The 27,879-nt window shown below is 54.1% G+C and overlaps 1 protein-coding gene across 3 annotated transcripts; it reads left to right on the top strand.

Moving 5' to 3' along the window:
- Positions 1-12,816: 12,816 nt before the first annotated feature.
- On the top strand, positions 12,817-24,742 carry SIX3 (SIX homeobox 3; the record flags this gene model as incomplete). Of its 3 annotated transcripts, XM_080814018.1 has the most annotated exons (4): positions 12,817-12,859; positions 21,467-22,277; positions 24,101-24,260; positions 24,653-24,742. In XM_080814018.1, the coding sequence occupies 4 exons, from the start codon at positions 12,817-12,819 to the stop codon at positions 24,740-24,742; spliced, it is 1,104 nt and encodes a 367-aa protein (XP_080670144.1). The 3 variants fall into 3 exon arrangements, with proteins under 3 accessions (XP_080670144.1, XP_080670145.1, XP_080670146.1); XM_080814019.1 differs by lacking the exons at positions 12,817-12,859; positions 24,653-24,742 and adding an exon at positions 13,737-13,791 and having other exon boundaries at positions 24,101-24,293; XM_080814020.1 differs by lacking the exons at positions 12,817-12,859; positions 24,653-24,742 and having other exon boundaries at positions 21,475-21,565; positions 21,656-22,277; positions 24,101-24,293.
- Between the last annotated feature and the right edge of the window lie 3,137 nt (positions 24,743-27,879).

Here is a 27,879-nt window from a genome sequence, read left to right as displayed (position 1 = left end):
CAACAGAACACACAGACTCTCTCTCTAGGGAATTTGGAGTTGGCCAGTACAAAACTGAGGTGGTGGGGTCTGCTGGTCACCTTACGTGAGAATATAAAAGCTCTAAAACTGAAAGGGCCGTGGTCCGCTATCCACACAAAGAAGCAGAGAATGTCAATCAGCAGAGAGGAATGAACTAAGCAGAGGCAAGAGTGAATGAGGGTGAGAATGGCCACTTCCCTTCTAGTCCCAGACCTTTCTGAAGCACGTACTCCTTCTGCCTTTCGGCTCTGAGTGGTATCCTTAACTGAACGTCCCCCATCATTTTAGTAATCCTACTTTGACTGGGTTCTTGTGCTTCTCTTACTTACCAGGACACTCTCTGTGTTCTTCACAGGGCTAGGTCCTACAGAGGTGCCCAGTGATTCTCTGTGCAACATATGAGTGATGTCAATTCACACAAATACAGAAACAGAGGCATCTGCAGATTTTCGATTGTTAGTTGATTAGATTGTTGAGCCTCTCTGTTGCCAAAGACCTACACTTGTTGGAAGAGTTCCTGGGGTCTAGGAGACAGATAAGACAGTTACTCAACCCAAGAGACAGGAGGTCAAACCTAAAGGAGAAGAAAATCCAAAGATGGTATTAAGGAAAAAAAAAAACAAAAAACAAAAAAAAACAGGAGAGCTCAGGAGATGCCCAAACCAAGGAATCCAGAAGCAGATATCTATCAAGGTTAAAGCTTGGATGGGGCTTTAAGGAACAGGAGTAAACCCAAAACATCCCAGTCTTTAGCATCTGGCCAAAGATGAACTTGGCTGGCACAGTTTTGGGTGGTAGAAGTCATTCTCCATGGCTTCAATTACCCCTTTCTCAATGCTTTTGACCTTCCAACATTGATTGTAAAATCCGTGTGAACTGTGGACGATGTCTTCATTGGAACACATCTCAAACACACGCAAATCAACAAATTCTCCTCTGACTACAGTGGGCAAAGGCTGATTCCTCCTTGGAACACATTCCAGGGCACTAGGAAAAGGTAGAACTTGAGTGAGCGAGCCACAATCAGGGGTGAGTGAGTGCCTACAGGCTACTCCCCTCCGAGAGCAGCATGGTGGTGGTGGACAGGTATGCACACAGGGGAGGAAAACGGCAGGCTTTTTAGGTGGTGAGCTGAAGGATGACCATATACTCTGAAAAGGGACGGCTAAGGAGGCAGGAGAACGGGCTCTTCCAGCCAGATGCCTCAGACACTCTGAACCACCCCATTACGGCCAACATTAGGAGCCAAGGTTTATGATTCAGAATCAGGTGGGGTTTTTTTGTTTATTTGTTTATTTGGGAGTTTTGTTGTTGTTGTTGTTGTTTTGGAGGGGAATGGAGGTAGGGAGAAGTCCTGGTGATTTCAAGTCTTGGAGGAGAAGAGTAAAAGCTGTCATGGAGAACGCTGAGTGTACAACTGGATTATAAACCTGCATGGGGCAGGGGTTGGGGGGGCTGCTGCGAGGGGGGCACTCTCTCCCACTTAATTAGAGTAACAAATTGCTCATACCTGGCATACTCTCTGAGTAGGAAAGGAAGTAGCAAAAAATGGAAGAAGAATGAGAATAAAAAAAAAAAAATTAGCCGATATCAGATGTTTTCTGCTTGGTGTCTGCGTGCCCTGGTCTGACTGGTGTAGCTTATAATTAGTCTCTGCTTGCAGATGTGTGGTTCCAAAGACTTGTGGATTAAGGAGAAACTCTAGAATTTCTCAGGACCTGACAAGTTGTAACGTGAAGAGCTACACTTAGTCCATTAAAGATTTTTCACAGTGACATTTGAGTGCAGCTGGAGAGATCTGCCTCCTCGCCATTTATCATTTTCAGGCCACGGGTGTCAGCAAGGAGGTTACTATGAAGAACAAAACAAAATGGATTGCGTGTGTAGAGGTGAGCTGGCGAATACTGATAAATGTGCTCCACTGAATGTCAGCAAATGTCACTTGAGAAGCCATTTGCCGCTACCATAACAGCCTCCCAAACCCAACAAAGAGTAGCAAAACCAGGCCAAACGAATGGGGCGTCTTGCTTCCGCATGAATAAGCAATCAGCCCTCTCAGAAGTTACACCAGAAAGTTGTTAAACTTGATCGAAGAAGCATTTCCACCCATACTGACGCATGCTAGAGAGTGCTACTGAGGGTTGGAGACCTCGTGAGGACATCAGCACGGTGGCTCGGGGAAGGACCCCATGACCCCTCTGTCCCAGGTGGGTGCCTTCCTTTTGTGTGCAGAGAAACTTCCTTGCGTCCTGGGCCCCCCTGGCAGGGTGTTTCCCGTCCCCTCCTCTTGCTGCTTCCACTGATTCCGTGGACCCTTCCCCTGCTCCTGGTCTACCCTCCCTTGCATGTGAGCCAGGAGTGGTTGAAGATGTGATCTGGATACCAGGACGTGAGGGTGCTGTCCTCACGCACCACGTCAAGACAAGACCCAATGTGCCACCCTTGAGCCAGACGGTCCATTTCTTACTCAAGAAAGGGCTTTTCAGTGTGTCCGCTGGTTAGTTTGAAAATTCGAGTAATGGATTCAGGTTCTGTTTGATTCTTGGTCATGGGACCAAAACTTTACCTGCGTGTGATTTGGGATTTGGGGAAACTAAGGCCCAGTTTTCTTCAGAATGCAGCTGGGGTCGAGGCGGTTCCCCTCTTCCTCCTCAGCTTGGTGAGTCTCCAAGGTTGACTACGGGGAGGCAAATGGGAAAGAAGATCATATTCTCCGAAAAGCTCTCCAGGGAAATGTGAGACTAATTAAAATAAAATTCCAGTCCCTGTTCCGTTTTTAATCTCTGGGGGTTCCTCCTCCTCAACACATACACACAGGGTCATCCAATACTCTTTTCCTCCTTTAGACCAAGAGTCTCACACAGGAGCTGGAATTTGTCTGGCCTCGTAAATACACCACACGCGCGCCCAAGCGCATCGTCTGCACCAGCCGAGGTCAGTTCAGCTTTCACTGGAGGGAATCCTGCGGTATAGGGCTCCCGTACAAGACGCCCTTTATCGAACGTGCCTCCCAGTCTCTGCTGCTCGGGGCGCCAGTGGCCACACTTCCCACGCTTCCCTTTTCACACTGTTTAGCCTGTATATGGTGGAGTTGAATACACTTTACATCCCGGACAAAAACGGGCTCTTGGGAGGGCAAGCTTCCCTCTGATGAATTTGGAGAGATGGCACATAGAGGAGAGGTGGGAGGCTGACTCTTCTTCAGCTGCACACATTGCAGAATGTTCCGGAACCCTTAGTGTTTCCCCCTTTTCAATTTGGTGCCTCCCATGGAAGGGCCTTTCCTTAGGTCTTGGGAACTCAAAAGACATCTGTTTATGAAGACTGATTTGCCCTCAACTTGTTGACTTTCCTGCTTTGTTTAGGAACGAACAGTGGTTTGTTTGGGGAAAAAAAGGAGGGGGGGTGGAGAAGCAGCAGAAGAAAGGCAGATTTCTGGAGCAGAAGTGGAGGTGAGGGCCAAGTGGAGGGGGAGGGAGACGAGGTCTGTTTCGCTCCAGGGAGGAGCTCGGACTGCTTTCCCAGCTGAAACCCTTTCCGAAGACCTCTCCGCTGCGCCCTCGTGGGACCTGCATATCCCAGGCCCAAAGACCTCATAAAACATGAACATATTCTGAAGAAAAGATAATATGGATGTCGATTTCCCCCTTTGATTATTTATTTTTCTGGTTGTGGTAGTTTAAAATTTGTATCTTCAAGCTCCAACTATAATAAGCATCTGTTTCCAGGAGAAAAAGAAAAAAAAAAAAAACTGTTCATTGCTGATTAGTATCACCCAAATCCTGCCATAGCTGGAGGCCAGAGCTATGTGAAAACTTACCTTCCTATTGTTGTGTCTTTAAAGAACAAAACAACAAGTCCTACAGAGGAGGGTAGCCAGCATTGGCTCTGTCTCTCAGATGAGAAAAAGCAAAGCTAGGTTGGGTGAACCACTTTATCCTTCCACTAATTAGTAACACCATCAGGTTTCCTTGTTTCTAATCCACAGGCCATTTTCAGTGGACTCTGCTCTGCTCTGGGTATAAAAACCTAACGAGCTCCTTTTCACCATTTTGCATTCCAGGATGTTTGGGGAAAAAATGTTAAATTGGTACCATAAGAGAAAGGTTTGTTAAAAATAGGAGACCTCTTAGAATTTCAGGAATCCCCTCCTTCTTGCAAGACTGTGAACAAGGGGCGCCTGGGTGGCTCAGTGGGTTAAAGTTTCCGCCTTCGGCTCAGGTCATGATCCCAGGGTCCTGGGATCGAGCCCCGCATCGGGCTCTCTGCTCGGCATGGAGCCTGCTTCCTCCTCTCTCTCTGTCTGCCTCTCTGCCTACTTGTGATCTCTCTCTCTGTCAAAGAAATAAATAAAATCTTAAAAAAAAAAAAAAAGACTGTGAACAGACTTCAGTAGAGGGAACATTTGCCTGTAGAGAGATGTCCTCTGAGTAAGAACACTCATTCTGCTCTCAACAGGCATCATTGTAAGAGCCCTAGACCCATCTTAACTTCAGAATAAGCTCCCTCAGCCTAACTGAGGAAAAGATACAACATTAATGGGGGAGAAAAATAAGAGAGGTTCAAGTTAACACAGCAGGCAGGCCACCCTAAAAAAGAAATGTTTTGAGGAATTTATTATCAGGCTTCTAAATAATTTCAATCATTTAAGGAAGCACTTTTTAATGCCTATGTTATGTCAGACCTGTCACTATATCTTAACTGGAAACCAATTTTGCTTATATGTCATTCTCCTCACCATCTCAAATCATCCTCAGCTTTCAAGGCTCAGCTTAAGCCCCACCACTTCCAGGAAGCCTTCTGAGATTTCTCCCATGCTTCCCTCCAGTGTGCTCCCAGCTAGGACACCCACAGAACAGCATCGTTCTGTGCTGTTGACCTGTGTATGTTCCTCTCCCCCAACAAGTACCAGCTCCCTGAGAAAAGGCCTCTATCTTACTTATCTCAGAGATGGTCTTCCCTAATATGCTCCTTGAAAGGGGATTTATAACAACTGAAAGCAAGGTTATCTTTCACACACTTGAGATTTAAACCACCTTGGTTTAAATATATGAGAAATAGCGTTCTCCTCCTTGGCTATTGGTAGTAGTCAGCATTCATGAAGGGGAAGGATGTGAATGAGGGAGAGGTAAGAGGGTGTCCAGTCTAGATTATAGGGGCCCTCTCAGCAGTGGAGGCGAAATCAGACTGGTTAATTTGGGCTCAAAGGAGTGGTAATTGTGGAAATCTGGTGTTTGCTGGCAGGTGTCACCACCCTTTTTGATACACTTCTAAAACAATTTCCCCCACCTCTGTGTCAAATATGGCTTTAGAAATTTAAGGTTATACTCTTCATCCACATATATTGGGCTAGAAATGGGGAGAGTTCACATTTCCTTCTCTAGAACTGTCAGCACTCAGGCACCCAAACTTCTTAGTACACTAATTTTCGTTATTTCCCTGAAGGAAAAGTAGGAACCATTGCACTATCCTTCCTTTATCTGTGCTCAAGTAATCAGCGGGGAGAGAATACCCACCGCTTCCCCCAAAACAGCACAGTGAATTTTACTGTTGAAAACGAAGATTTTGCATGGGGGTTGCAAATGTTAATAACTTTTGACGGAGAGACTTTTTAAAATCAGGAATTCAGAGATGCCCTTCCTGCCTTCTAACACCTGTTGTTTTCCTACAGGCCTTTCAGGGAAGAACCTTTCTTAAGATTTTTCTGTCCTCTTAAAGCAAAAAGTCCCCCAAAGCGGGCAGAATGCGTCCCGTCCAAATTGAAAGTGAGGGTAGGAAAAGCCGGGCTGTCAGTCCCTTGGTAAGTGGGCAGAGTCCAGCAATCTGGTGTGACTATTATTTTTTTCCTGTTGGGCCCTTCAAAAAAGCCTCACCTAGGATAATTAGAAATAACCTTTCTTATCATGCCAAATGTTTCGTTTCAGTTCCTGTAATATTTACTTGTTTCCCTACGCAGGTGGGGGGGGGGATCTGCCTCCATTTTAAGAAGAAAAAGATCTTTAAGGTTTCTAAATGTAACAATTGTTCAAAAGTTCTTTCCCTCTCAAATTGGCATTCAGAAAAATATATTTACATATTCACTTCCGCCGGTGCGAGAGCAGAATTACCGCTTTTGCTCAAAAGGAAAAAGTTTTTCAAATGACACAAATCAATATGTGCGTATTTTTAGAATTAAGACGCTTGTATTCACTGTCATGGTGGGATTTCCTTCCAGGGGAATCTTCCACGGGGGAAGTACCCCGTCTAGGGAGCATTTAAAGAAATTTTAATATCCAAACAAAAGCAGTATTACCATTGCCATCCACTCCCTGGCCCAGAGGAAAAACAATTAATAATTTGCATATGCTTCTGACACAAATTAAAGACAAAGGGCCCGTCACAGGCTGCGATTGCCACGCAGCCCTCAGAAAGCTGCATTGCCCCAGCCCAGCACTCTTCTTGCTTTCAAATGAATAGCATTAAGCTCGATAACTAAAAATAGTGGTTCTGGGCCCTCTGGCCTAGTCCCACCCTAGAATCATGTGTCCCCAGTCAGAAACATCTCTCAATCTCTCCACCAGCTTCCAGGCAAAAAGAATGTATAGTTCCAAGGGGAAAAAATACGTATATACTTTGCCCTTTTTATTTTAATGGCCAAACATTGTAATGCTAGCTAAATAGAAATTCTTGTCTGTTAATAGGTTCCTTTAGTTTGTAATAAATAGGAATGCTAATGACTAAAATTTGGTATTTGGTATGCATTAGCTTTTGTGAGCTTTTCTTTACAGTCCTCATTGACATGCAATATGGCAAGCTTCCTTTGAAACATATTTATAAAATAACTACAGTATAATTAAACCAACAAAGCCATCTTTTAAGTAAGCTTAATAGCTTGGGTTTTTTTTTCACCTCAGTAAAAATTTATTTTAAAAAGGAAAATAGTTATGCCTCAATCCCACTGTATATTTTATTCTGTGCATCTAATATTTCCTTTGCATCTACAATCTATGCATATCTAATTCTTTTTGACAACTATGATTACTAATAAAGTTCTCATGAAAGATATGCTTCATAGCTTCTTCAACAAGAATAATGTTTTTTTGTTAATGGAAATTGTAACATATCTTGACAGATACAATATAGAAGATGTGCTTTTTTCTTAATTGTTAATATTGCTGTGCTGAACACACAGGAGCAGATCAACAGATATGGCAGGTAATAATCAGAGTGGATGCTATTTTGAACAAAGTAACTAAAAATATTTTAATGATATAAAAGCAATAGATAAATAAAAGCAATTATGTTTAATTTTGCTTTCTGTGTGCGGACAATTTTTGGTTGCTGCTGCTGCTGCCGCCGCCGCCGCCGCCGCCGCGGGCAGTGTGTTTAACAGAGGAAGCTCCGGAGCGCGGTGTGATCCGCACAGAAGCGGCTCAGCCTTCTTGCAGCCGAAGGGTCCTGCGAGCCGCCCTTTCTCCGCTCTAGGGGGCTTCAGCCTCCCAGGGGCGCAGGGCCCGGCAGCATGCTAATTCGCAAAGCACAGTGGCTCAAGTTCACCAAGTTTTCCCCAATTTTGCAAACCATCGCTCTATCTCAAGCCTCACGGTTTAAGACCACAAGATTTCCAAAAAGGAGAAACTCAAAAAGATCCCAGGCGCAGGACGGGAGCAACCGGAGCGGGCTCTGGCCGCTTCTGCGCCTCCCGGACCCTTGCCCGCTCCCATCTGCCCCACGCGCCTCGCTCCCGTTCTTCCCTCCGAAACTCTGTCCTCTCCGCCGAGGGGCTGCCAGGCCCCCAACCCACCCACCCACCCCCCTGCGCGGAGAATAAACACAGTCGACATCACTGTTATAATCTTTATTTAAAACTGTTTCCAAGGTTACAAATTACCGTGCCTCGTATGCAACAGGTTCCTCCGAAGCGGTATCATTACAGATTAACTGTAATGTGCAGGATTAGAATAAAAGCATAAGGGATTAGGTAAAAGGGGGGACGCTGGAGAAGGAACGCCGAGCCCATCCCGACGAGCTGGCGGTGGAAACCGCGTAGAAGCTCGGTGTCCGGGCGCCGGGGCTCGCCGAGCTGGAGCCCGCTCCTCGGCTCCTGGGCCCCGGAGCCGTCAGGGGTGGCGGCGAGGGAAGGGCCAGGGCGGCCGGAGGCTGCGGGGCGATGCTTCCTGGGCGCCAGGGACCAGGGACAGGGCCCCTGGACTCAGGCAGGCTAGGGGCCCAGAGGCCGCGGGGGCGGAGGCGCGGGCAGTGCCGCGCCCGAGACACGGTTCCACCGCCGTGCGAAGCAGCCGGAGAGCAGCGACGGGGACAGCACGCCCACACGGGGGTCAGCGGGCTTATCCGTGTGGCTGACCCGGCCTTCAAGGTCCAGGCCTGGTGGGGCCCCTTCCGGCGTCCTCGTCTAGCCCCCACACGGTCGTCGCGCTGCTGCCGGCCTGGGGTGGGGGCCGGGGCCCGCCGGCCGCTTCGGGGCCCATGACTTGGGCCTTGGCCGCCCGCCGAGGCCGTGCGCTCCATTAGGCCACGTCCCCGATCCGCCCGCCCCCTTCCCCGGAGCTCCAGAAAGGCCCGAGAGTCCTTTGCCCCCTCGCTCTGCTTGCTGCGGGGCCAGAGCTCGCCATGCTGGCCCCAGCAGGACTCGGGCCGGCCTTGGGCCACGGCCCTGGGAAGCGGACACAGCCCCGAGGGCAGTTTGCGTGTCCGCGCGGAGGGCGCGGGACTGGAAAAACAAACAGGGCGGGCGCGGAGGCTGGGGGGAGACCGGCTGGGGGCTGGAAGGAAGTGCGCAGTGTGGCAGGAGAGCCGAACAAAGCCCTCACGGGAGCCCCGTCACCCCGCGGTGACCTCGGGCCCGCCCCGCTGAGCCACGGAGCCCCAGGCCCTAGCCTCCGAGCAGGCCGCGCAGCTCCGCCGCCGCACGCCAGGCCTCCGGGCCTCCGGGCCTCCGGACCTCCGGGCCTCCACCGCCGCCGGAGCTCGGGCTCTCCTTGGGTCTCGCCTGCCGAGCCCGGGACCCGCCCAAGGGCTCCAAGGATCGCTGGGGCGGTAGTTAAGTCTCACCCCCGCCACCAAAGCCAAAAGTGCGAGGCTTGGCGGGGGGGGGGGGGGGTCACTCCATACCAAGGTCCTCCATAAGGAAACGGGGTGATTCCGGGGCCGCAGGAGCCACAGCTCTGCCAGCAGCCCCAGAGGGGAGGAGCGGGCTCCCAAGTGGACCACCAAATTCGCAGAGGTTCCTGCTTCCAGTAGAAGGGCCCCGGCTGAGGAGGCTGCGGGAGGGGACTGTCGCAAACAGCTGTTCCTCATACATATTTCATTACACAATCAGATAATGCGTCCCACCACCTTCTCAATTATTCACAGATAAACATTTTCAAGACGTTTTGACATCTGTCTTAGTGCCTGCTATTAATTTAGTAATCACTGTAGTTAAAAATGTATGGGATTTTTGCCGTCGGAGCACCTCCTCTCGGGCGCGCGGGCCCAGTGTTGGGCTGCGCCTGGAAGCCTGGGCCCTCCGGGGGCGAAGACACCTTTGGAGGTGAGACGGCTTCTCTAGCGCATTGACATTGTTAATGGAAGGGATTAAAGTGGTATCTGGTTATTTTATTTTATTGTCGAAGGTGGTGGTTGTCACCTCCCCAAGCCGCATACACCGCCCCCACCTTTCCCGCCCCAGCCTAAGACCGGACAGGGACGTTCGGCCCTTTGCCCCGGGCAGCGGAAATGGTTAGCTTCTATCTAGACAGCGGGTTTCTGCAGAGGAAGAGGCGGGCAACTCCACTGGGCTCCCTTGGAGAGAGAGACGGAGAGAGAGAGAAAAACAGAGACGGGGTGGGGTTGGGGGGGGGAGAGAAAAAGACAGAAACTCACACCATCACCAAGAATTGCTTACAACAGCAGCAAAAAACCCTAAAAACGCAGTGCTCTCCTCTCAAGAGGTCACAAACCTAGGCGGTTTTGCCCTGAGTCCCGGGGCTCGGGCAGAATTGACCGGGGCTTTTAGGAAACACAGAGAAAAATAAATTCGCTCCAGCGACTGTACATGGGGCATGCAGGCTTTGAGAAACTGAGCTGCTTTCCTGCTTGAGTGATGAATGTTGCAATGACATTAGCTACCTACACGCAATTTTATAAATCACACTAGCTGAGTTTGGAGGATTTTGTAGAATTAATTGGTAAGTAAGAGCAAACATCTTTAATTCTAAAATGCTGTTTGTTGTGTACTATTAGGAAGGCTCTAAAGAAACTACCCGAAGAGGGGAGAGATGCCCCCAAGGTAAAGGAGTCTGCTTCTTTGTGGCACGAATCTCAGCTACAGGGAATGGCAGTCACTCTGGGTCTGGGAAGGACGGTCTCCTCCTTATTCATTTCTCTCTCTTTCTGTCTTGGTCTCTCCCTGTGTGTCAGGTGTGTCAGCTGGTGGACTCTTACCAGGGAATAAGGAAAAACAAACCTGGGGAAAGAAAAAGGTCTTGGAAGAAACTGCTCTCCCAAGGAAGACTAAGTCTAAAATGATTTCATGATATTCACTCTTTATTACTTAGAGCAGCTACAAGAACAAACTCTAACTACAATTTCCAGGAATCGAGTGTATCTTTGGGAAAAATTCAAAGGACACAGTGTTTGTCCCCCAAAAGAAAGAAGTTCTTCCCTACTCATACTCCCAAACTCCCTCCATTTCTAGGGTAACTACATTTGTTTAAAAGTGTCCTCCTGCCGTGTTTTCCAGATGGTTCATCTCTTCTTCAGGAGACAGACCTTCCTCGGCCCCTTGGAGGGTGATCATCCGACTTGCTGGCCCAGAACGTCCTCCTCCTCCTTCTTCTTTCTTTTTCTTTCTCTCTCTCTCTCTCTTTCTTTCTTCTTTCTTTCTTCCTTTTTTGTCTAAAACAATCTTCCCAGACTTACCCTCTACTTTCAGAGAGAGAGAGAGAGAGAGTCAGGGAGGGAAGTGGAGTGAAACGGAGGGCACCACTGCATCCAATGCAGGAAAACCGTGGTGGTTACTGTCTGGAAGGTTCGCGGACACTAGGCAGGCAAACGGAGATGGAACCAAAAACAAATCTGTGCACTTGTTTGGGCCTTTGTAGGAGAGCTACTCTAGGAGTCACTCCCTCCTCTTCAATCCTAACCCCCACGGGACAGGGGCTCCTGCCTGGGACAGGGGAGGAGGGGGTTTGAACTGCCCAATATCTCACAAAGAAAAGTAGTTTAATAAAAATAATTCAGTGTTCTTTGGAGCCTTCTTTTGCATACTTATTTTATACAAAGGGACTGGGCTGGAAGTGAATGCAGGGAGGTGTGGAGTTGAGCTAGCCTTCTTTTTAAAGACTCAATTTAGCATAAGAGTAGTGGCAGGGGCAAAATCAGGGCCCTCCCACCTCATGAACCTGATCAGGGTGCACACTGAGTGAGGTCCCTATGCTCTCTCATCCTCCCATAGCATGCAATCTTCTAAACCAATCATAATAACAACAAATAAACCATCCTGGTCCAAATGAACCTTTCCTGGATTGCCCTCTTCTGTGTGTCTCCAGCCCAGCTGGGAGCAAGGGAAAAGGGTCAGCTTTGGGATGGGGGAGGTGCTCTTTATAGTCTCCTGGACTTGACCTCAAACCTTTCACCCAGTCCGCTCAACAAAGTTTTTCCCTTGGGAGGCAACATCCCTCTACCAGGAAACCCTTGGCTTCCAAGACTGCATCCTCCATGGGCCCTCCATATCCCCGTGTGGGGCTTCCTGTGCGTATGCCCCCATGTGCCTGGGGTCACTCCCCCACGACACTGTGGCTTTTGTCAGCATCTGGACAACTGGGCTGTGTGCTGGAATGATTCTGCCTGTGGACACTTCTTTTATCCTCAAATTCTGTTCTTAGTGCTCCTCTAATTCTAGCATGTGTTTTCAGGTAGGACTGCATGTACGGTTCTTGTACAGTCAGGTGACTCAGCTTAGGCCTGGCATGTGCAACCCATTGGATCTGCATGGGATAGAGGTGTGCAAGTGCAAACTCGGGACTTTGGGTGGGAAGCAAGGTTAATATGGCTTCCTAGCCTGGGGGCCCTCTAGGCTTCTCTTGTATCCTCTTCTGCCCAACTTCTTCACATTCCAGGAAGAGGCAGACCCTCCGAGGATCCTGCGCCTTGCTCCCTTCTAGAAGGGTTGAAACTTGTCTCAGTGAATTTTGGCGGGCCAAGCCAAATGGGGGTAGGGGTGGAGACGGGGTCACTAGGTCGCCTCGAGGCTCGGGGCCACACCCCACCTCCAGGCCACCAAAAGGACTAAGGAGCCCCAGGATCCGGGGAAAAGTGTAGGACCCAACAGTGGAAGTCACGGCGCCTTGTGGGAAGCGATAGGCGTGTTTGGGGGTGAAGCTCTCCAACTAGGCCTCTCAAGAACAGCCGTATTTGTAACTGGGAACTTGCTTGGGCCCGCCCCCTCGGCCCCTCCTCCCGCCCCCACCTCAGCATCCTGAGCTCAGAGGACTGCAGGAGAGTGGCCCCGCCACCCCCAAACACTTTGGGACCACGCCATCTCTTGGAGCCCTTGGAGTGGCCTAGAGGGTTGGAGCGGGGAGAAGGGTGGCCAAGGCCGTCCTGCATCAGTCCAGCGACATACACCTCTTCTGGGAGCCACCTTGCTAGCCCGCTAGCCTTCTGGGGGGGGGGGGGGACAGGAGAAGTGCTGGCCTGGGGCATGGGGGGGGGGATGGGGGTGTGTGCGTGCTTGCCTGCCGCTGCAAGCGATTCTCAGATGGATTGTGTGAGGACTTGTGCCTTCCTGGAATCCTGTTGATGTATTTTCTCATGAGCGTGAGGGAGAAAGATGCGGACTTGCGTCTAACTTCAGGTCAGTTTGTTCGTAAAAGGCCATTGTCAGTCCATCGGTGGATGGATCTGTCTCTCCTTCCCAGTCGCATAAAGTGAGGCCGCCTCTTCCCTACCTTCCACGCAGACTCCCAGGCGCGGCCAAAGGTCTAAGGCCCGGGGGCCCTGAGGCCTGGCGAGGTGAGGCGCTGAATGTGTACCCCGCGTTTTGATCCTAAGGCCCAAGGTGCCCAGGTGTCCCCTGGGGTGAAGCTACAAAACCTACGCGGGAAAGGGGGACTCAGAGAGCTATCCCTACACCCAGTGCAGATTGAAGTTCCAATCTCCGAGAGCGTTGGACCTGCAGACCTGGCATCTCACTGCGGACCCAGCCAAGGATCCAGATTGGTGGCGGCGAGGGAACGGCGGATGGGGGAGTTAGGTTGATCTAGGATGGAGGTGGAGATGGCGGTAGGGGAAAAAAGAAAGAAGACTGGGTGGGGTTGTGGGGTGGGCACGTGGAGTGGGGATGGAGTTGGGGCAGACTCAGATCGCGCCAGCTTTTCGCCCTGCTTTGGGGAAGTGCGCCGGGCTGCGCCTCTACCACCCCCCACCCCTGGAAAATAAAGCTAATGATGTAGTAATTTAGGAGGGGTGAGGGGCTGGGCGAAAGGAGGGAGGGAGGATGGGGACCGCGCGCCCCAAGAGCGAAGGAAAGCAGCTGTGGAGGCGCTGCCCAGGGCTCAGGCTTCCCAACAGGTTAGCTAGACTGGGAACCACCCGGCATTTCGCAGGAAAGGGGGGGGAGGCTGAGCGAGAGGGGGAGAGAGCCTCAGAAGAGGACAGAGGGAGGGAGGGAAAGAGAGAGAGGAGCGAGAGCGCGCGCCGCGCGGTTTAAAAGGAGACACTTACACTTCCTAATGAATATTTATCCGCCGCTGCTTCCTGCTCCCGGCTTCCCTTACCTTTCCGCAGGTAAGATCTTCCCTGAGCCCCAGCCCTGGGGGCCCTCCCAGCTCCCCCAGTCATTCTCGGGGGACGGGTGGCCGGGCGGAAGGGCTCTTGACAGCCGGGGAGCTGGGGGAGCAGGAGGGCGGCTCCGCTCGCGGCTCGGCTTGGGAGATGAGGCTCGAGACCCCGCGCTTGCAAGGACTGCGTGCGTGGGCAACCTGCGTGGAGTGGGTGTGAGTGCGTGTGTGAGAGTGGGTGACAGAGAGGATGTGCGCCCGCGAGCGCGCGCGCCTCTGTTTCCCGCGCGCTCCGAGGACGTTTTCCGACTTTTCACTCGGACGCCCGGGATTTCTTGCCTTTGCCTTTCTCCGCTTTCCCCTCCTCCCTCCGCTCGCCCCCTCCAACTCCCCAACCCGGGGCTGCCAGGAAGCTCTTCTTCGGGCTATTGTACAGCTGGCGCGGGCTCTCCCGGGCCCGATCCCGGATCTCCCACAAAAGAGGGTGTATAGTTGGTTTTCTGCTGTAACCCCCCACACAAAGGCCGCCGGGCCACGGGGTCCCCCGCCCCCTCCTGTCGGCCCTGCTCTTGAGATGCTCCAGCGCGTCTCCCCTACCCAGCCTCCCTCGTCCCCCCCTCCCCGCCCCCGGCACACACACACACACACACACACACACACACACACACCCCTTGGGGTATCAGGGCCCACAACGGAGCTAAGGGTGATTGGGACCTAGGGGTACTGGGTGGAGCTTCACGGGACCCGCCAGCCAGCAGTCCTGGGCTGTAACTGGGAGCCGGCGGACCCTCAAGGAGAGGGCGCCTCTCACCACCGCCGCCACCACCACCACCACCACCACCACCACCACCTTCCCTTCCTTCACCTGAGGAAGGAGCACAGGGAATTCGGAGAGGCTAGGGGGAATGTGGTAGGGGAAAAGGAAGGAGGCCGGGGAGGAGGTGATGTAGGAGCAGAATATTTAAATGGACTTACCGGCCACCTGTTGGGAATCCATTTGGGGTCAGCCGGCTCCGCAGCTTCTCGAAGTGGACATAAAATCAAAAGCCGAAGTAGGAAAAAGAAAATTCTTGCTCTGGCCATCCCCTGGCGCTGCCAGTCAGGCTAGTAGCTCTTGCGCTAGGGTCAGGTGGCTGTAGAGCCAAAAGCATCTTTGCCACGTCCCCTGCCACCCCAGTTCCCCCTCATCTCTCCGCTCCGAGATTGGAGGCTCTGAGCCCGCGGACTCGGCGCTCAGGGTCCAGCGCCGGCAGTTTGGCTTAAGCCGAGACAAGCTTTCTAAGCCCTGCTCAGAAGTCAAGAGCGGCAGCGCCGCCGCTTTAGCGCGGCCTTTCATGACGCGGTCGCTCCGTATTCTTGTGCCTCGGCCTCTCTGGTCGCCCCCGGACAAAGCCACAGGAGCCCGGCCGCTCCCTTCCCGCTAAATCCTCTTCGGGGTCAATGCGCTACCAGCACCGGGCCGCGCGCTTCTCCTGCCAGCCATGTGGCTCTTAAAGAGCCGTACCACCCCCCCTCCGTCCTGCGCGCTCCCCCGACCCCCGCCTCCCCGCCCCTCTCCTCTGGATCTAGCCCCCCACGCCGACGCCTTAGGTCCCTGCTGCCCCGACCGACGCCTGCGGACTCCTAGCCCCCTCCCTTCACCTCCTCCCCTGAGCAGTTGGTGGGCCTGGCCTTAGGGCCATAGGGCTGAGTTTTACCCCTACTCCAGGTCCCCTTTCTCTCCAACATCGTTCATTCTTCACTTGCCGGCTCCTACCCTTTGCACGGATCAAGGCCCAAGGCACCGTCCTGCCCAGGGCAGAGATGATCCCTAAAGATCCTCAGTTTGGGCTTGAATTAGAGGGTCCGGGGATGGGAAATGGGGCGGGGCATACCCGTTGAGCTGGGGGAAAGAAAGGGACGAGGAGCAGACTGGATGGACTTAGAAGGCTCCGCTACCCCAGAGCCTCACTGGCTTTTTGGCAGAGGGTGAGGGCTGGCTGGGTGCCCCTCATTCCTAGAGGTGGCCACCCTGGAATGGGGTCCTGAAGTTACCAAGCTGGCCAGCCGGCTGCGTATCTGAGGGATTGTGAGTTTGTAGTGGGGGGCATCTCCAGAAGGCCCAGAGTGTGGATCTGAGAGAAGTCTGCTTCCCAAGCCCCAAAAGTAACCCTTAAAAGCCCAAGGCTGGGTGTGTAAGGAGGGACCTTGAGGGACAACTGTCCAGGGAATTGGGCATTGAAGGAGAGAAGGAACAGAGAGTGAGTCTACTCCTTTTTCAGAGGACTGAAACCCAACTTTTAACTGTGCTCCTTAGATTTGCTGACCAACCATGTGACTTGTCCCACTGAGAAAACAGGAGGTAGTTGGTGACTTTGGTCCCACTACCTTACATAGTTCTCCCTGTTTTAGTCCCATCTTGCCCTAGCAGCCCGTTGGTCCTGGACAGGGAAACCCTGCTTAAATGTTTTTCTTTAAGCTTCCCAAGGACTGGAAGCATGATTAAAGAGAGACCAGAGAAGGCTTGGTTTTCTGGGGCAGGGGAAGTGGGACAAGATAGGCTAGAACACATCGCCTTTCCTAGTGCCAGCTGTGTTTGTTTGGGGTCTGAGATGGAGGGGCAATGATAGTTAGAGGAGTTGAGTGTGCCAAGCCTTAGCACACCAGTTCTGGAGGTCTCAAGGAGATCTCTGCAAAGAAGTAGCCCGTCTCCTGGGCTGTGGAGCCCAAAGGAACTTGGGTAGGGAGGAGGATGGAAAACTGAGCCTCCCCTGGACATCTGCCCCCTGCCACCCCAGCACTAGTCCAGATGCATCTTTAAGGAACTAGGGTAAATGATTTGATATTAGCTCTCTTGGGAGAGGTTGGTAGTGCACTCCCTGGACTAGAACCTGAGGCCACAGGCCTCCTCCCCAGCCCCTATCACTCACAACTCCCAAGTCTCCCATATCTCTCTCTCTCTCTCTCTCTCTCTCTCTCTCTCTCTCGGGGCTGGGTCTGCACAGCCAACTGGTAAGGGTTTGTGCCCTCTCTCCTGGGCCTGGCAGTGGGAGGTGCGGTGGCCCAAGAGAGAGCCAAACTTGTCTTGTTTGAGGATGTGGGGGGTGGAGGGGCCTTCAGCGGGCGGTGGGGCTCATTAGGCAGAGTGGGGTGCCCAGAGGTGCGCAGCGCCCGCCCCGGAGGCCGCCTTTGAGCCGTCGGGGCAGCTTCATTAAGCAGCGCTAACAAGGCATACAAATGCCGGGCCCAGCAGCTTTCTTGCGATGCCGGGGCCTTAGCAGGGCGCCAAGCTAATGAGGGTCACTCAAAGGGGCTGATCAAATATTCAAATTTCTCTGCACGCCAGGAACTTTTATGTGCGGTGAAAGTTGAGGCAACTGAGCTGTGTTTACTGTCCCGGGGGACAATTGCTCCGAGCGCGGGTCCCGGGAGGCTAAGGGGGGGGGCGGGGGCGCGGGGAGGGAGCAGTTGTTGTTGTTGTTGTTGTTTTTCATTCAAAGGAAAGTAATCGGGGTCCTTGAAGGGCTTCAAGGCCTCCCCGCCTACGTGCTGCACTCCCCTGCGCCCTCATCGGCCGCCCGCGCCAAGCGCCTCGGTTTGCAGCTTGCGGGGAGGCCCAAACCGCGGGCCCTGGGACCAACCCTTGCCGCCCGAAGTCATGGGGGCCGTAAGGACCGTCGCCCCCCCCCCGCCCCCGCCCCAGTTCAAACAGGCCCTCCACAGCTGAGCAAGGCCGAGTGGGTGTAGCTGCTCCCGCCGGCAGGTTTGCGGACCAAGTCTTGGCTTTCAGCATAATGCCAAGGAAGGAGTGGGTCTCTCAGGCACCTCTCCCGGCGGAGTTAGACTCCTGGGCTTGGGGCTAATTTGTAAATAAATGCCCCGTAGGTCCTAGTACGAGAAAGACACTCTCCGACTCAAACGCCCTTTCTCCCTGCACCACCTGTACGCAGTCCTGCCGGTTGCCCAGCCCAGGATTAAAGCAGAGACGGTGGTGGCAATTTTGTGACCTCTGCCTATAGGGGCTCCAAGTCCCAGATCCAGGAGTCTGAGCGGCCAGAGGGCAGGGGAGACCTACAGGCCCCGCGGGCTGACACATTCATCCCAATTTCTAGGCTCCGTGAGACCCTAGGTGCTGGCGCCCCCTGCGCGCTACCCCTCCAGATGTCCTCCGGGCTCAGCTCTCTGCCCTCCCGCTGCCTACTGCCTCGGGCCCCCAGAGCGGCGGGAAAGGCGCCTGGGCCCCAGAACCCGAGGTCCTGGGGCTCCTACGCCCCTCCCCAAAGCCCAGCGCCTGGGAATTTGGGAGGGGAAGCTCTAGTGCTCCATAGCCCCCTCCCCCACACGGTCAGCACTCCCAGACCCGGACCCCACGGAGCCTGCGCTCCCAGCTCCACCAGCCATCTGCGCCGAGGACGGGCCACCCCGCCTATCCTCCTCCGTCCCCCAGCTCTCGGGACTCTCAACTTACGGGCTCCCGGCGGCGGGCGTCGTGCTTCGGGCCAGAGCGGAGAGGCGCTGGCGGCCGCCGGGCCGCGAGGTGGGCTCCGTGGGCGGCGCGGAGCTCGGTTCTGCGGGGAGTCTCTGACAGCCCGGGGCTGACGGCCCGCCCCGTGGCGCCGGGCCCTGTCCCATCGCACAAAGCTGCGCGCCTCGAAGCCGCCCTCCGCCCGGCTTTGCACTCCCGAGTCGCGGCTGCCACCCTAGCAGGCGGGGTGCGGCGCGTCGGCAGGCGCCCAGGCCAAGGCTGGGGGCAGGGGTGTCGCCGAGCTGAGTCGCAGCCCCACTTGCCTCAATTCTTGAGTGGTGACGGTTTTCGATTTCAGCACTTTCGGCAGAGCCCGCGGCACCTGCCCAGGCTCCCTCCGGGGCTGGCTAGGCAGCGGCGGGGAGAGGCCGGGTCGCCCCCACCCGGAGGCGGGGGTTGTAGGGACTGGGAGGGGACTGGCTGGGTTCACCCGCCCGCCCGGCGCCTGGGTCCTCGGCTCCAGGGGATGCAGTTTCGGGGTCACGAGCTGCTTTCAAAAAGTTGAACACAATATTCGGAAACCCACCCGTAGGAATTCTCCCCCCACACGCGGCACAATACCCACTCCCTCCCCTTTTTCATTCCTTCCTCCCCCGCTTCCTCCTCCTGCCCCTTCCCCCTCCCACCCCTCAGCCTATAATCCTTCCCCTACTAGAGAAAGGGATCGGGAAGAAAAGATGAAGCGTCTGTTTTTGTGTCCCAACCTTAGGGCTCTTTCTGGGCCCGCTGTGAACGACCGCCCAGAGCTTCGAAGCTGAACGGAAAAGGACCCACGGTCGGGAGCAAGCTACTTGGAGGGGAGAGATCACCCAAAGTGGGCCTTGGCGGGTCTTCCTTTTGAGCGAATATTTCCCTGTCTCAGTCATTGGGTTTAGGACCCGCGACCCTCCGCTGCCATGGGCGGAGAAGGAGGGTAGCGGGCCTCCTCTCCCAGCCAGAGCCTCCCAGCCAGAGTACAGCCGGCGGGGCAGCTTGCCCTTCTCTGCACAGGAGGCCTGGCTCTGCGGGAGTCAAGGCCTAGCAGGACCTGAGCTGGGGTTTAGGAGTGGGACACTCACAGCCCCAGTCATGTTAAGTTTCCCATTTAAATTCTCTCTCAATCTCTTTCTCTCCTCCCTCATTGAGATCTCCAAAGTGGTGTGGACTCCGTGCCTCGCCCCCAGATCTGCATCGGAATGTAGAAAAGATCTTTTTTTTTTTTTTTTAAAGAGTTTTGAATTCCTCAATGATTTTTCTTCTGGAAAGGCAGCTTAGGATAATTATTTCAGCTTTATTGAGGGCAGATTAGTTGAAGTCTGGACGCTGCGTTTCAATACGCGTTGTACACGGGCCGACAATGTGGGCATTGTTGGCTACTGTGTGTGAACTCATTCAAAATATACACTTTTTAACACCAAACCGAGTCTTGTCTAAATATACACAGTGCTCAGGGGAAAGACGTCTCTGACCCCGACAAATCTGCGTAAATCACACTTCCATAGTTACAGAAGCCTCACAAAGGAAGGCCTGGTTAAAGATGCTGATTACATCTTCTTAAAAGCAACATACCTTAGAATAAATACCCATACCGGCCCTGGATCTGGGGGAGGATTGCAGTGGCCAGAGGGAGGGAGGGCTCTCTCTATTCTACAGGCCCTTTGGGCATCTGTTTTAGGCTTTTCATGTTACTGTGCTTAGATAAAATAGTTTTATTATTTTTTTCTTTACAATATGAGCAAACACACAGTGTTCAGGCCTATCCGCTTCTTTGAGGAATCCTCCAAAGTCTGAGTGTCCTTCTGGGGCTAGTAGGCAGGTCCAGAGCTCCTTGGAGGAGTACGAGTCATGGGCTTGTCAGGGGGCTCCAGAGTGTTCCAGACTTTTCAGCTTCCTGGGGGACACAGCTAAGGTCTGGGGTGGGGAACAAAGAAGTGGCTTGCTTTTCAAGATAAAAAGAAGTGTACTGTTACTTTTACTGGTATTTAAAAACACAGAGCAATACGGGAAATCAAGGCTCCTTGACCCGGGGCAGAGTAAAGAGAAGTGGGTAGAAATCCAATGCAGATGAATTGGGATAAATGTGGCCAATGGTCACACATGGAAAAGACCAGAGTGGCTTCTGACACCCTGAGTCCTGAGCTCGGGCTCTCAGGTGTTAGATGCCCCCCGAAATCTGGAATCCTGGGAGCAGCAGACAGGGTCAGCTTGTGGTGGGCCCCATGATCTCATCTCTTCTTTCTTCCTCGCCACTATTAGTGCTCACATAGGCAGAAAGAGGTAGCCCGACGTGCACACCATGTGCAAACTGTGCCTGCTTAGCCAGCCCTTGGCCTCTCCTTGAGGGCTGGCCCTGGGCCTTCCTGCCGCATGGGGAGCCTCTTACTTCCCAACAAAATCCCCCCTTTAATTGCTCATCCCATTCAACAACTCTCTGTCCATGGCCTTTTGAATTTCTGGATCAACTTCTTTGGGGAAGAGGGAAGAAGGGAGCTCAGAGACAGAAAGAGAGGAGGGAGAGAGAGAGAAAAGAGAGAGAGAGAGAGAGATAAAGAGGGGGAAGTGGCGAGATTAAGAGTTGCAAAGATTAAAAAAAAAATCTCTTTCTCCCCCTTCTCCCTTCCTCCCTCCTCTCCCCCTCCCCCCCACTCTGGCTAAGTGGTAAAACCGTCCTTACGTTCTCGGTATTGATTGGCAGGGCTGACAGTGATTGGCAGCGGTTGCCGTGGCAACGCCACAACGACACGCCGCAGACCAATAGAAAAGCGAAACAAAATGTTTCAATGCTGCACTCACTGTGGATTTAGGGGAGATATTATGAGGCTGTTGTCATTAGGGCGATTGCTGTGGAATCGCTGAATCTTGACTCGGCGGTGGTTGGCTCTCGCTCTTCTCTCTCTCTCTCTCTCTCTCTCCCTCACCCTCTCCCTCTCTGTCTCGGGTTCTCTCTCTGCGCGCGCGCACCGGGCCGCTCTCCTTCCTCCCTCTCTATGTGGCTGCGCGGGTGTGTGTGTGTGTGGATGTGTGTGGGGTGTGGGTGTCCCTTACGCCCTTCCTCCTCCCCCTCCTCCTCCTCCTGCTCCCCCCTCCTTTCCTTCTCCTCCTCCCCCCTCTCCTCTCCCTCCTCCTGGTCCTCATCGCCCCTCTCCTCCTCTTCCTCCCCTCTCTCTTCCTCTCCCTGAATTTTCTCCTCTCCTCTCAGGTCAGTCCATGGTATTCCGCTCCCCCCTAGACCTCTATTCCTCCCACTTCTTGTTGCCAAACTTCGCCGATCCTCATCACCGCTCCCTACTTCTGGCGAGTAGCGGCGGCGGGAACGGTGCGGGCGGCGGCGGCGCGGGCGGCGGCGGCGGCGGGAACTGTGCGGGAGGCGGCGGTGCTGGCGGAGCAGGCGGCGGCGGCAGCGGCGGCGGCTCCAGGGCCCCCCCGGAAGAGTTGTCCATGTTCCAGCTGCCCACCCTCAACTTCTCGCCGGAGCAGGTGGCCAGCGTCTGCGAGACGCTGGAGGAGACGGGCGACATCGAGCGGCTGGGCCGCTTCCTCTGGTCGCTGCCCGTGGCCCCCGGGGCGTGCGAGGCCATCAACAAGCACGAGTCGATCCTGCGCGCGCGCGCCGTGGTCGCCTTCCACACGGGCAACTTCCGCGACCTCTACCACATCCTGGAGAACCACAAGTTCACCAAGGAGTCCCACGGCAAGCTGCAGGCCATGTGGCTCGAGGCGCACTACCAGGAGGCCGAGAAGCTGCGCGGCCGCCCGCTTGGCCCGGTGGACAAGTACCGCGTGCGCAAGAAGTTCCCGCTGCCGCGCACCATCTGGGACGGCGAGCAGAAGACGCATTGCTTCAAGGAGCGGACTCGGAGCCTGCTGCGGGAGTGGTACCTGCAGGACCCCTACCCCAACCCCAGCAAGAAACGCGAACTGGCGCAGGCCACCGGCCTCACTCCCACACAAGTAGGCAACTGGTTTAAGAACCGGAGGCAGCGCGACCGCGCCGCGGCGGCCAAGAACAGGTCAGTGGCGGGCCCGCGGCCTGGCTACCGTCTCTGGGGCCGGGGAGGGAGACAGGGGTTGAAATAGGGGCGAACCGGGCAGGGTGTCGATGGCTGCCGGGCGCGCGAGAAGCCGCGACCCCCTGGCCAGTTGGAGAAAGTTTCCGTTTGCCCAGACGCGCAGAAGAGGGATGGGGGAGTGGGATTCTTGACGACTTTGTCCGAGAGGGGCTTCGGGCAGGGTGGAGAGAGTGTGTGTATGTGTGTTTGAGGTCCTGAGTGCCCACAGCCCCTGGTCCCAGCCCTGGGAGCCCTAGCCCTGCCCTGCACCGGTGCCACCTGCTCAGCGCGTCCCCAGCTCCGCACTCCTCTGGAGCCTACAGACAGGGAAGGAAGGAAAGCCGCCCTTGCCATCTGGTTCTTATTTCTATGCACTGCAAAAACCCGGGGAGGAATCCACAATGTCATGGAAAGGAAACTGAACCTGGGTCTCTGCCACAAAAGGAAAAAGGTCGGTGACCACCATGGAGCAGGCCTCTCCTTCAGCATTGCAGATGGGCTGCCCAGGAACCGGACAACCAGGCAGGGAGTGGAGAGGCCTTGTGTGTGTGTATGTGTGTGTGTGTACACGTGCACACAGGTGCCAGCCCTCCTGTCCCAGTCAAGGAGCACCGCCTTGGTCCACTAACTTGGGAAGCCACCAGGAGCAGGAAGAGCCCTACTGCCAGCACGTTGGCCACAAAGTCACAAAGTTGCCTGGGCTTGGCCAGTCAGCCCACTTGGGCCTGTTGGAGGTAGGGAGAAAAATAACTAGAGGAAAAGAGGAGGGAAGGGGGAAGGGAGGAAGTGGGGTGAAAGCCCTGGTAAGAAGCCTGCGTCCCTACCTAACCTCTGAAGGCCCTGGGCCCGGTGTACCACAGGGAGCAGGGCCCCAACTGCTGACAGCTGCTAGGGGCTAGAGGCCAGGGCTGAGTTCCTGGAGTGAATGAGTGTGTTTGTGTTTAGGCGGCCCAGGCCTGAGCCCTAGGCCCTCTCACCTTTGCGTGCAGAGCCAGTTTTTCGCCTGAGACGGGGGAGTGCCCGGGACAGGGGAAGGCCTCCTGGTAGGAACTCAGAGACTCTAGGCCCCAGGCGGCCGATGCCTGCTGCGGCAAAGGGGCAGGCGGAGACTGCTCTGCACCCCTCTCCTGCTGCTTTCTCTCCTTTCTCTGTCGCACCTCTTCCCCACTTTTTCCGCTTCCGGCTTCTCCGTTCTCTCTGCCCCTGCTCCTGCGCTCAGCACGGGGATCCAGAGAGCGAACCCAGCGGGTCCTACTCCGCAGAGGCTGCGGGTGAGCAACCCGCAGCTCTGGGTGTGTTCGCGGAAGCTGGGGCAAGAGCCACTGCGGAGACCTACCGCTCCCGGGCAGCCGGTTCAGTCTGAAGACTCCCAAGGGGCTGGGGAGGAAGGAGCACCCTGTCCCTCGCGGACTTTTGCTCTTTCCGGACGCGGCTCCCCGCGCTGTGCTCCCAGGCCTCCCCAGGCGGCCGGCCTCGGGTGCTACCTCTCCTCGGAGGCCCGCTCCGAACTGGGAAGCCTTGGGAAGCTCCAGAGAGCCCCGGGGAGGAGAGAAGCGAGTCAAGCCCCGCGCTGGGGGGCTCTGTGGCGTTCAATGGGCAGTCGGGGGCTTGGAGGCAGGGGAGGGGGAGGGAATGAGCGCTGGGAGCAGAGTCGCGGGTGGTGGCGAAGGGCGCGCGGTGGAGGCTGGGGAGCACCGGCGGCCGCGGGCGCGGGGAGGCGGCTTGACGGAGCCGGGTGGCGGAGCCGCTGTGTCAGGGCTGGTGCCGCTCTCTGTCTCCCGCAGGCTTCAACACCAGGCCATCGGGCCGAGCGGCATGCGTTCGCTGGCCGAGCCCGGCTGCCCCACGCACGGCTCCGCAGAGTCGCCGTCCACGGCAGCCAGCCCCACCACCAGCGTGTCCAGCCTGACGGAGCGCGCGGACACCGGCACCTCCATCCTCTCGGTAACCTCCAGCGACTCGGAATGTGATGTATGATAGCCAAGGCCGCCCTCCTCCCCCTCCCCCTCCTTCCCCTCCTCCTCCTCCTCCTCCTCCTCCTCCTCCTCACCCTCCTCCTCTTCCTCTTCTTCCTCCTCCATCCCCAAAACAAACCGAAATCAGGATACACAATCATACACACACACACACACACACACAAGTAAACACACACTTCCACCCCAGCCAAAAATATATAAAAACCAAGAAAAATAACAAATTAAACGCAAACTATCAACAACCCCAACCACCATCTACCACCACGGCCACCCCAAAGGACCGCGACGCCAACAGACAGTTACAAACGCTGATGTTGCGGGCAGAAAACATAAAAGAGGTGACAATTGTATACTTTCTAGGACAAGCACGGCTTCTCCTTTCGGTTCCCACGGACCCGGCACCCCACCTGCATGACGATTTATTTGTATCTGGGAAAATATTCTCTCTAGTTTAAACGATTTAAAAAGAGTCGACTATACAAAAATCGACCACCACCACGACGACAAGACGACAAAAGCAAAACAGACAAAAAAGAGAGAAAAAAAAAACACCGCCATCTCCGTTCAGAATTTGTTAAAAAAAAAAAAAAAGAACTCCTTGAGAGGGAAATAGCAAATGTTTCTTGCCTTTTGTTGCTCGCTCTCTTTTTTCCTCTCTCGCTCTTCTTTCTTTCTCTGTTTTTAAGTCCAAGTATTGGTCAAACAAAATGCAATCTTCTGTTTTTTGTTCAGCAGACAATCATTTTCTTCGTAAGCACCTTTTTCTCTCCACTCTGTCACTGCCTGTGTGGGTACTGGTTATAAATGTGGAAAAAGAATAGTTATGACTGTAACAGATTTTTATTTTTATTTCAAAATTTTATATGAATTATGTATATCTTAATGATCGGTCATTTTCCCAGTTTGTAATATATGTGTAGAAATTGCCTGTATATGATATTTGCTTTTTCTCCTCTTCCTTTTGCATTTTCCTCCCCACCCCTTCCTGCCTCCCCACTCACCTGTCTCTTTCCTTTTCGGGGTTCCCCTCCCACTCGGTGTTCCTGGCGTCGACTTGGCAGTCAAGGCGTGGCGTGGCGGGCTGGGTTAGGAAGAGGGACCCCAGTCGCTAGCGGAAGCGGAGAGTGAGACCGTAGTATTCTTATGCAAAAGCTATTTCAAGTATTTCTTAGCTGCTTTGGAGAAATCTCTCACTCCCCGTAGGGCGCTTTTACTGTTATCTTAACTGCGTGTTTATCTATATGTAAAAACTTTCTAAAGCAAATACAGTATTCTCCATTTTCTTATCACTCCCGGAGACTGGTGTTTTTGTCCGCCCCGGGGCTGTAGCCCGGGGTGCAGCGCCGGGCCTTCACTTCCCCTCCAACTACGCCACTCGAGCTGGGGCAGAATTTTAAGGCTGAGTAGAAGCTTTTTCCTGGAGGTGGTGAGGGTTGGGGGTGGGGGGTGGGAAGATGGGAACAGGCCCTTCGGAGGAGAACCGAAGCCAAGTCCGGAACGAGAGGCTCAGAGGGCACAGGGGGAGGGGGGCTCTGGCTGGTTTCTTCAGAAGGAGATGCCAGGCCGAGAGCCGCAGGAATTAGAGCCTGCAGCAGCCCTCGTGGATCCTTGGGGTGTGTTTGGCATCTTCCAGTTGCTGTTGTTGTGTGTCTGTGTGACTTTTTTTAAACAGTAAACACACAAGGTCACCAAACCAACCATCCACCTACCCAGAGCAGAGCCGACAGGTTTTGTCTTCTTTTTGCGGGGTGGAGTTGGGGGCAACCGTAGTCAGGGCAGGGAGGGCAGAGAGGGCAAAGGAGGAGGTAGTCTGAGGAGTTTAGGGCCTGCAATTGGGATGGACCTTCTCCTCGACACTGGTGTTCTCATCTGTGTGACTCTATGACTTGCCTTATGGATCTCGATCTCTCTCCTTGAAATTTCTTCCCGACTTTTGGAATCAACAGGAGTCTCTCCAGCCCCTAAGACATTTTCAGAGCTGGTTGACACTTGAAAACAAAAACCAAAAAAAAAAAAAAAAAAAAAAAAAAAAAAAAATCACCATCTTTTGCTAGCCAGGTTCTCACTGGCCCCAGGCCTCCTTGTCCTGTCCAAGCCCCCCACAGTTCCCTGCGATGGTGTGACTGACCGTGCCTCTGCCGCTCTGGGCCAGGCCAGCCAGAGCCCGAGGAGCCAAAGAGCTAATTTCAGAAAACTTGCCTTCACTTGAAAGTCCAATTTCCAGAGGCAGGCGGATTAGGGAGAAATGTGCATGGAATTTCGCACTGGTTCCAAACTAAATTTGACTTCCGATTTCCTTTTGTCCCCATCTCCAGTCTCGCCATGGGGTTTACGCAGGGCCTGGCCTGGGCTGAAAGGCCGACAGGCCCAGAGGTGCCCTGTGCGTGCGTGCAGATGGGGCCTTGTGCGCCCAGGGTGAGCTTGCCTGAAGGGGAAGGTTTCTGTGTGCATCCTGCCTTAGATCCAGGGCTTTCAGATGGCCTCAAGAGCTTCCAAGTTCTAAGGCCTGGCGCACAGTGTCAGAATCTGCCTGCGTTTACCGTCTTGGGAAACATTCCTTATGATGCCACAGTTCAGGCAACATTGACCTGGGTGGCAGGAATATGGGGAGGGTGCTGCTGGCTTCTTCCCAGATGGAGCCTCTGTTCTAGTGCACAGAATGATGCCTGGGATGACAGACTCTGTCCCCCACCTGCATTTTAAAATGTATGGTTCAGACTTGCCCCAGAACTTGGGCCTGAAATCCAAAGAAGGGGCGGCCTCAGACAGCGCAGAGGCTCCGGATGGACCTACCCAGCTGACTAACTAGAATGGATTAGTGGAAGGACAGGGTGGCTCTGCTGGCTGGTGACTCCTGGAGAGGCTTTGACTGGTGAACCAGCAGCAGATGCCTTTTTGTCTGGGGACAGAGGACAAACTTGTGGAGTTAAAATGCCTCCTTCTCGCAACATACCCGAGAAAGCAAGCAAGTTCGGAGTATCCAGTACCCACTCCTCCCTCTCCACTGCAGAAGACAAGCCATTCAACTCCATAACAGCATTCAGCTTTGGGAACCTAGGTTCTGCTACCTGCCTGTCTCGCTGTCACCTATCACTCTCTCTCATCTCCTGTGTTTCTGCTCGGGTCTGTACAAACATCCAAACTCGGCTCCAGGGTCCCTGCAGGAGAGGTATGAGTACTTGCGATGAGTGGTGCGGATGTGTACAATTCCGAATGCTGGGCTCCCCCCATGCAGTTGAGGTCTGCATATAAAGGCGTGTGTGTGTGTCTGTGTGTGTGATGTTTGATATACATGGGTATATAGTGTATCAGTGTGTGTCCAGTATGTGTGCTCTTTTATATTGCCTATACGGTAGGTATTTGTGTGTGGTTTGGGCAGTTGATATCTACCTAGTTCGGCAAGAAGTGGATCATGTTCAGCTATAGGGTGCTGTGTGTACAGGGCCTTTCCGTGCCGTGGACATGTGTTTTGTGGGTCCCCATTCTGGTGGATTCCCTTGTTCTACTCAACCCACAGATATGACTCCCAGGCTACCCAGCCCTAACTGACTATTCTCTGCCTTTAAGGAATGGGGACGGGGGGGTGG

Source organism: Martes martes (assembly GCF_963455335.1).
Source record: "Martes martes genome assembly, chromosome: 9".
Lineage (NCBI taxonomy): Eukaryota > Metazoa > Chordata > Mammalia > Carnivora > Mustelidae > Martes > Martes martes.
The sequence above is the reverse complement of the archived record's forward strand: the minus strand, read 5'-3'. Positions and strand labels throughout refer to the sequence as shown.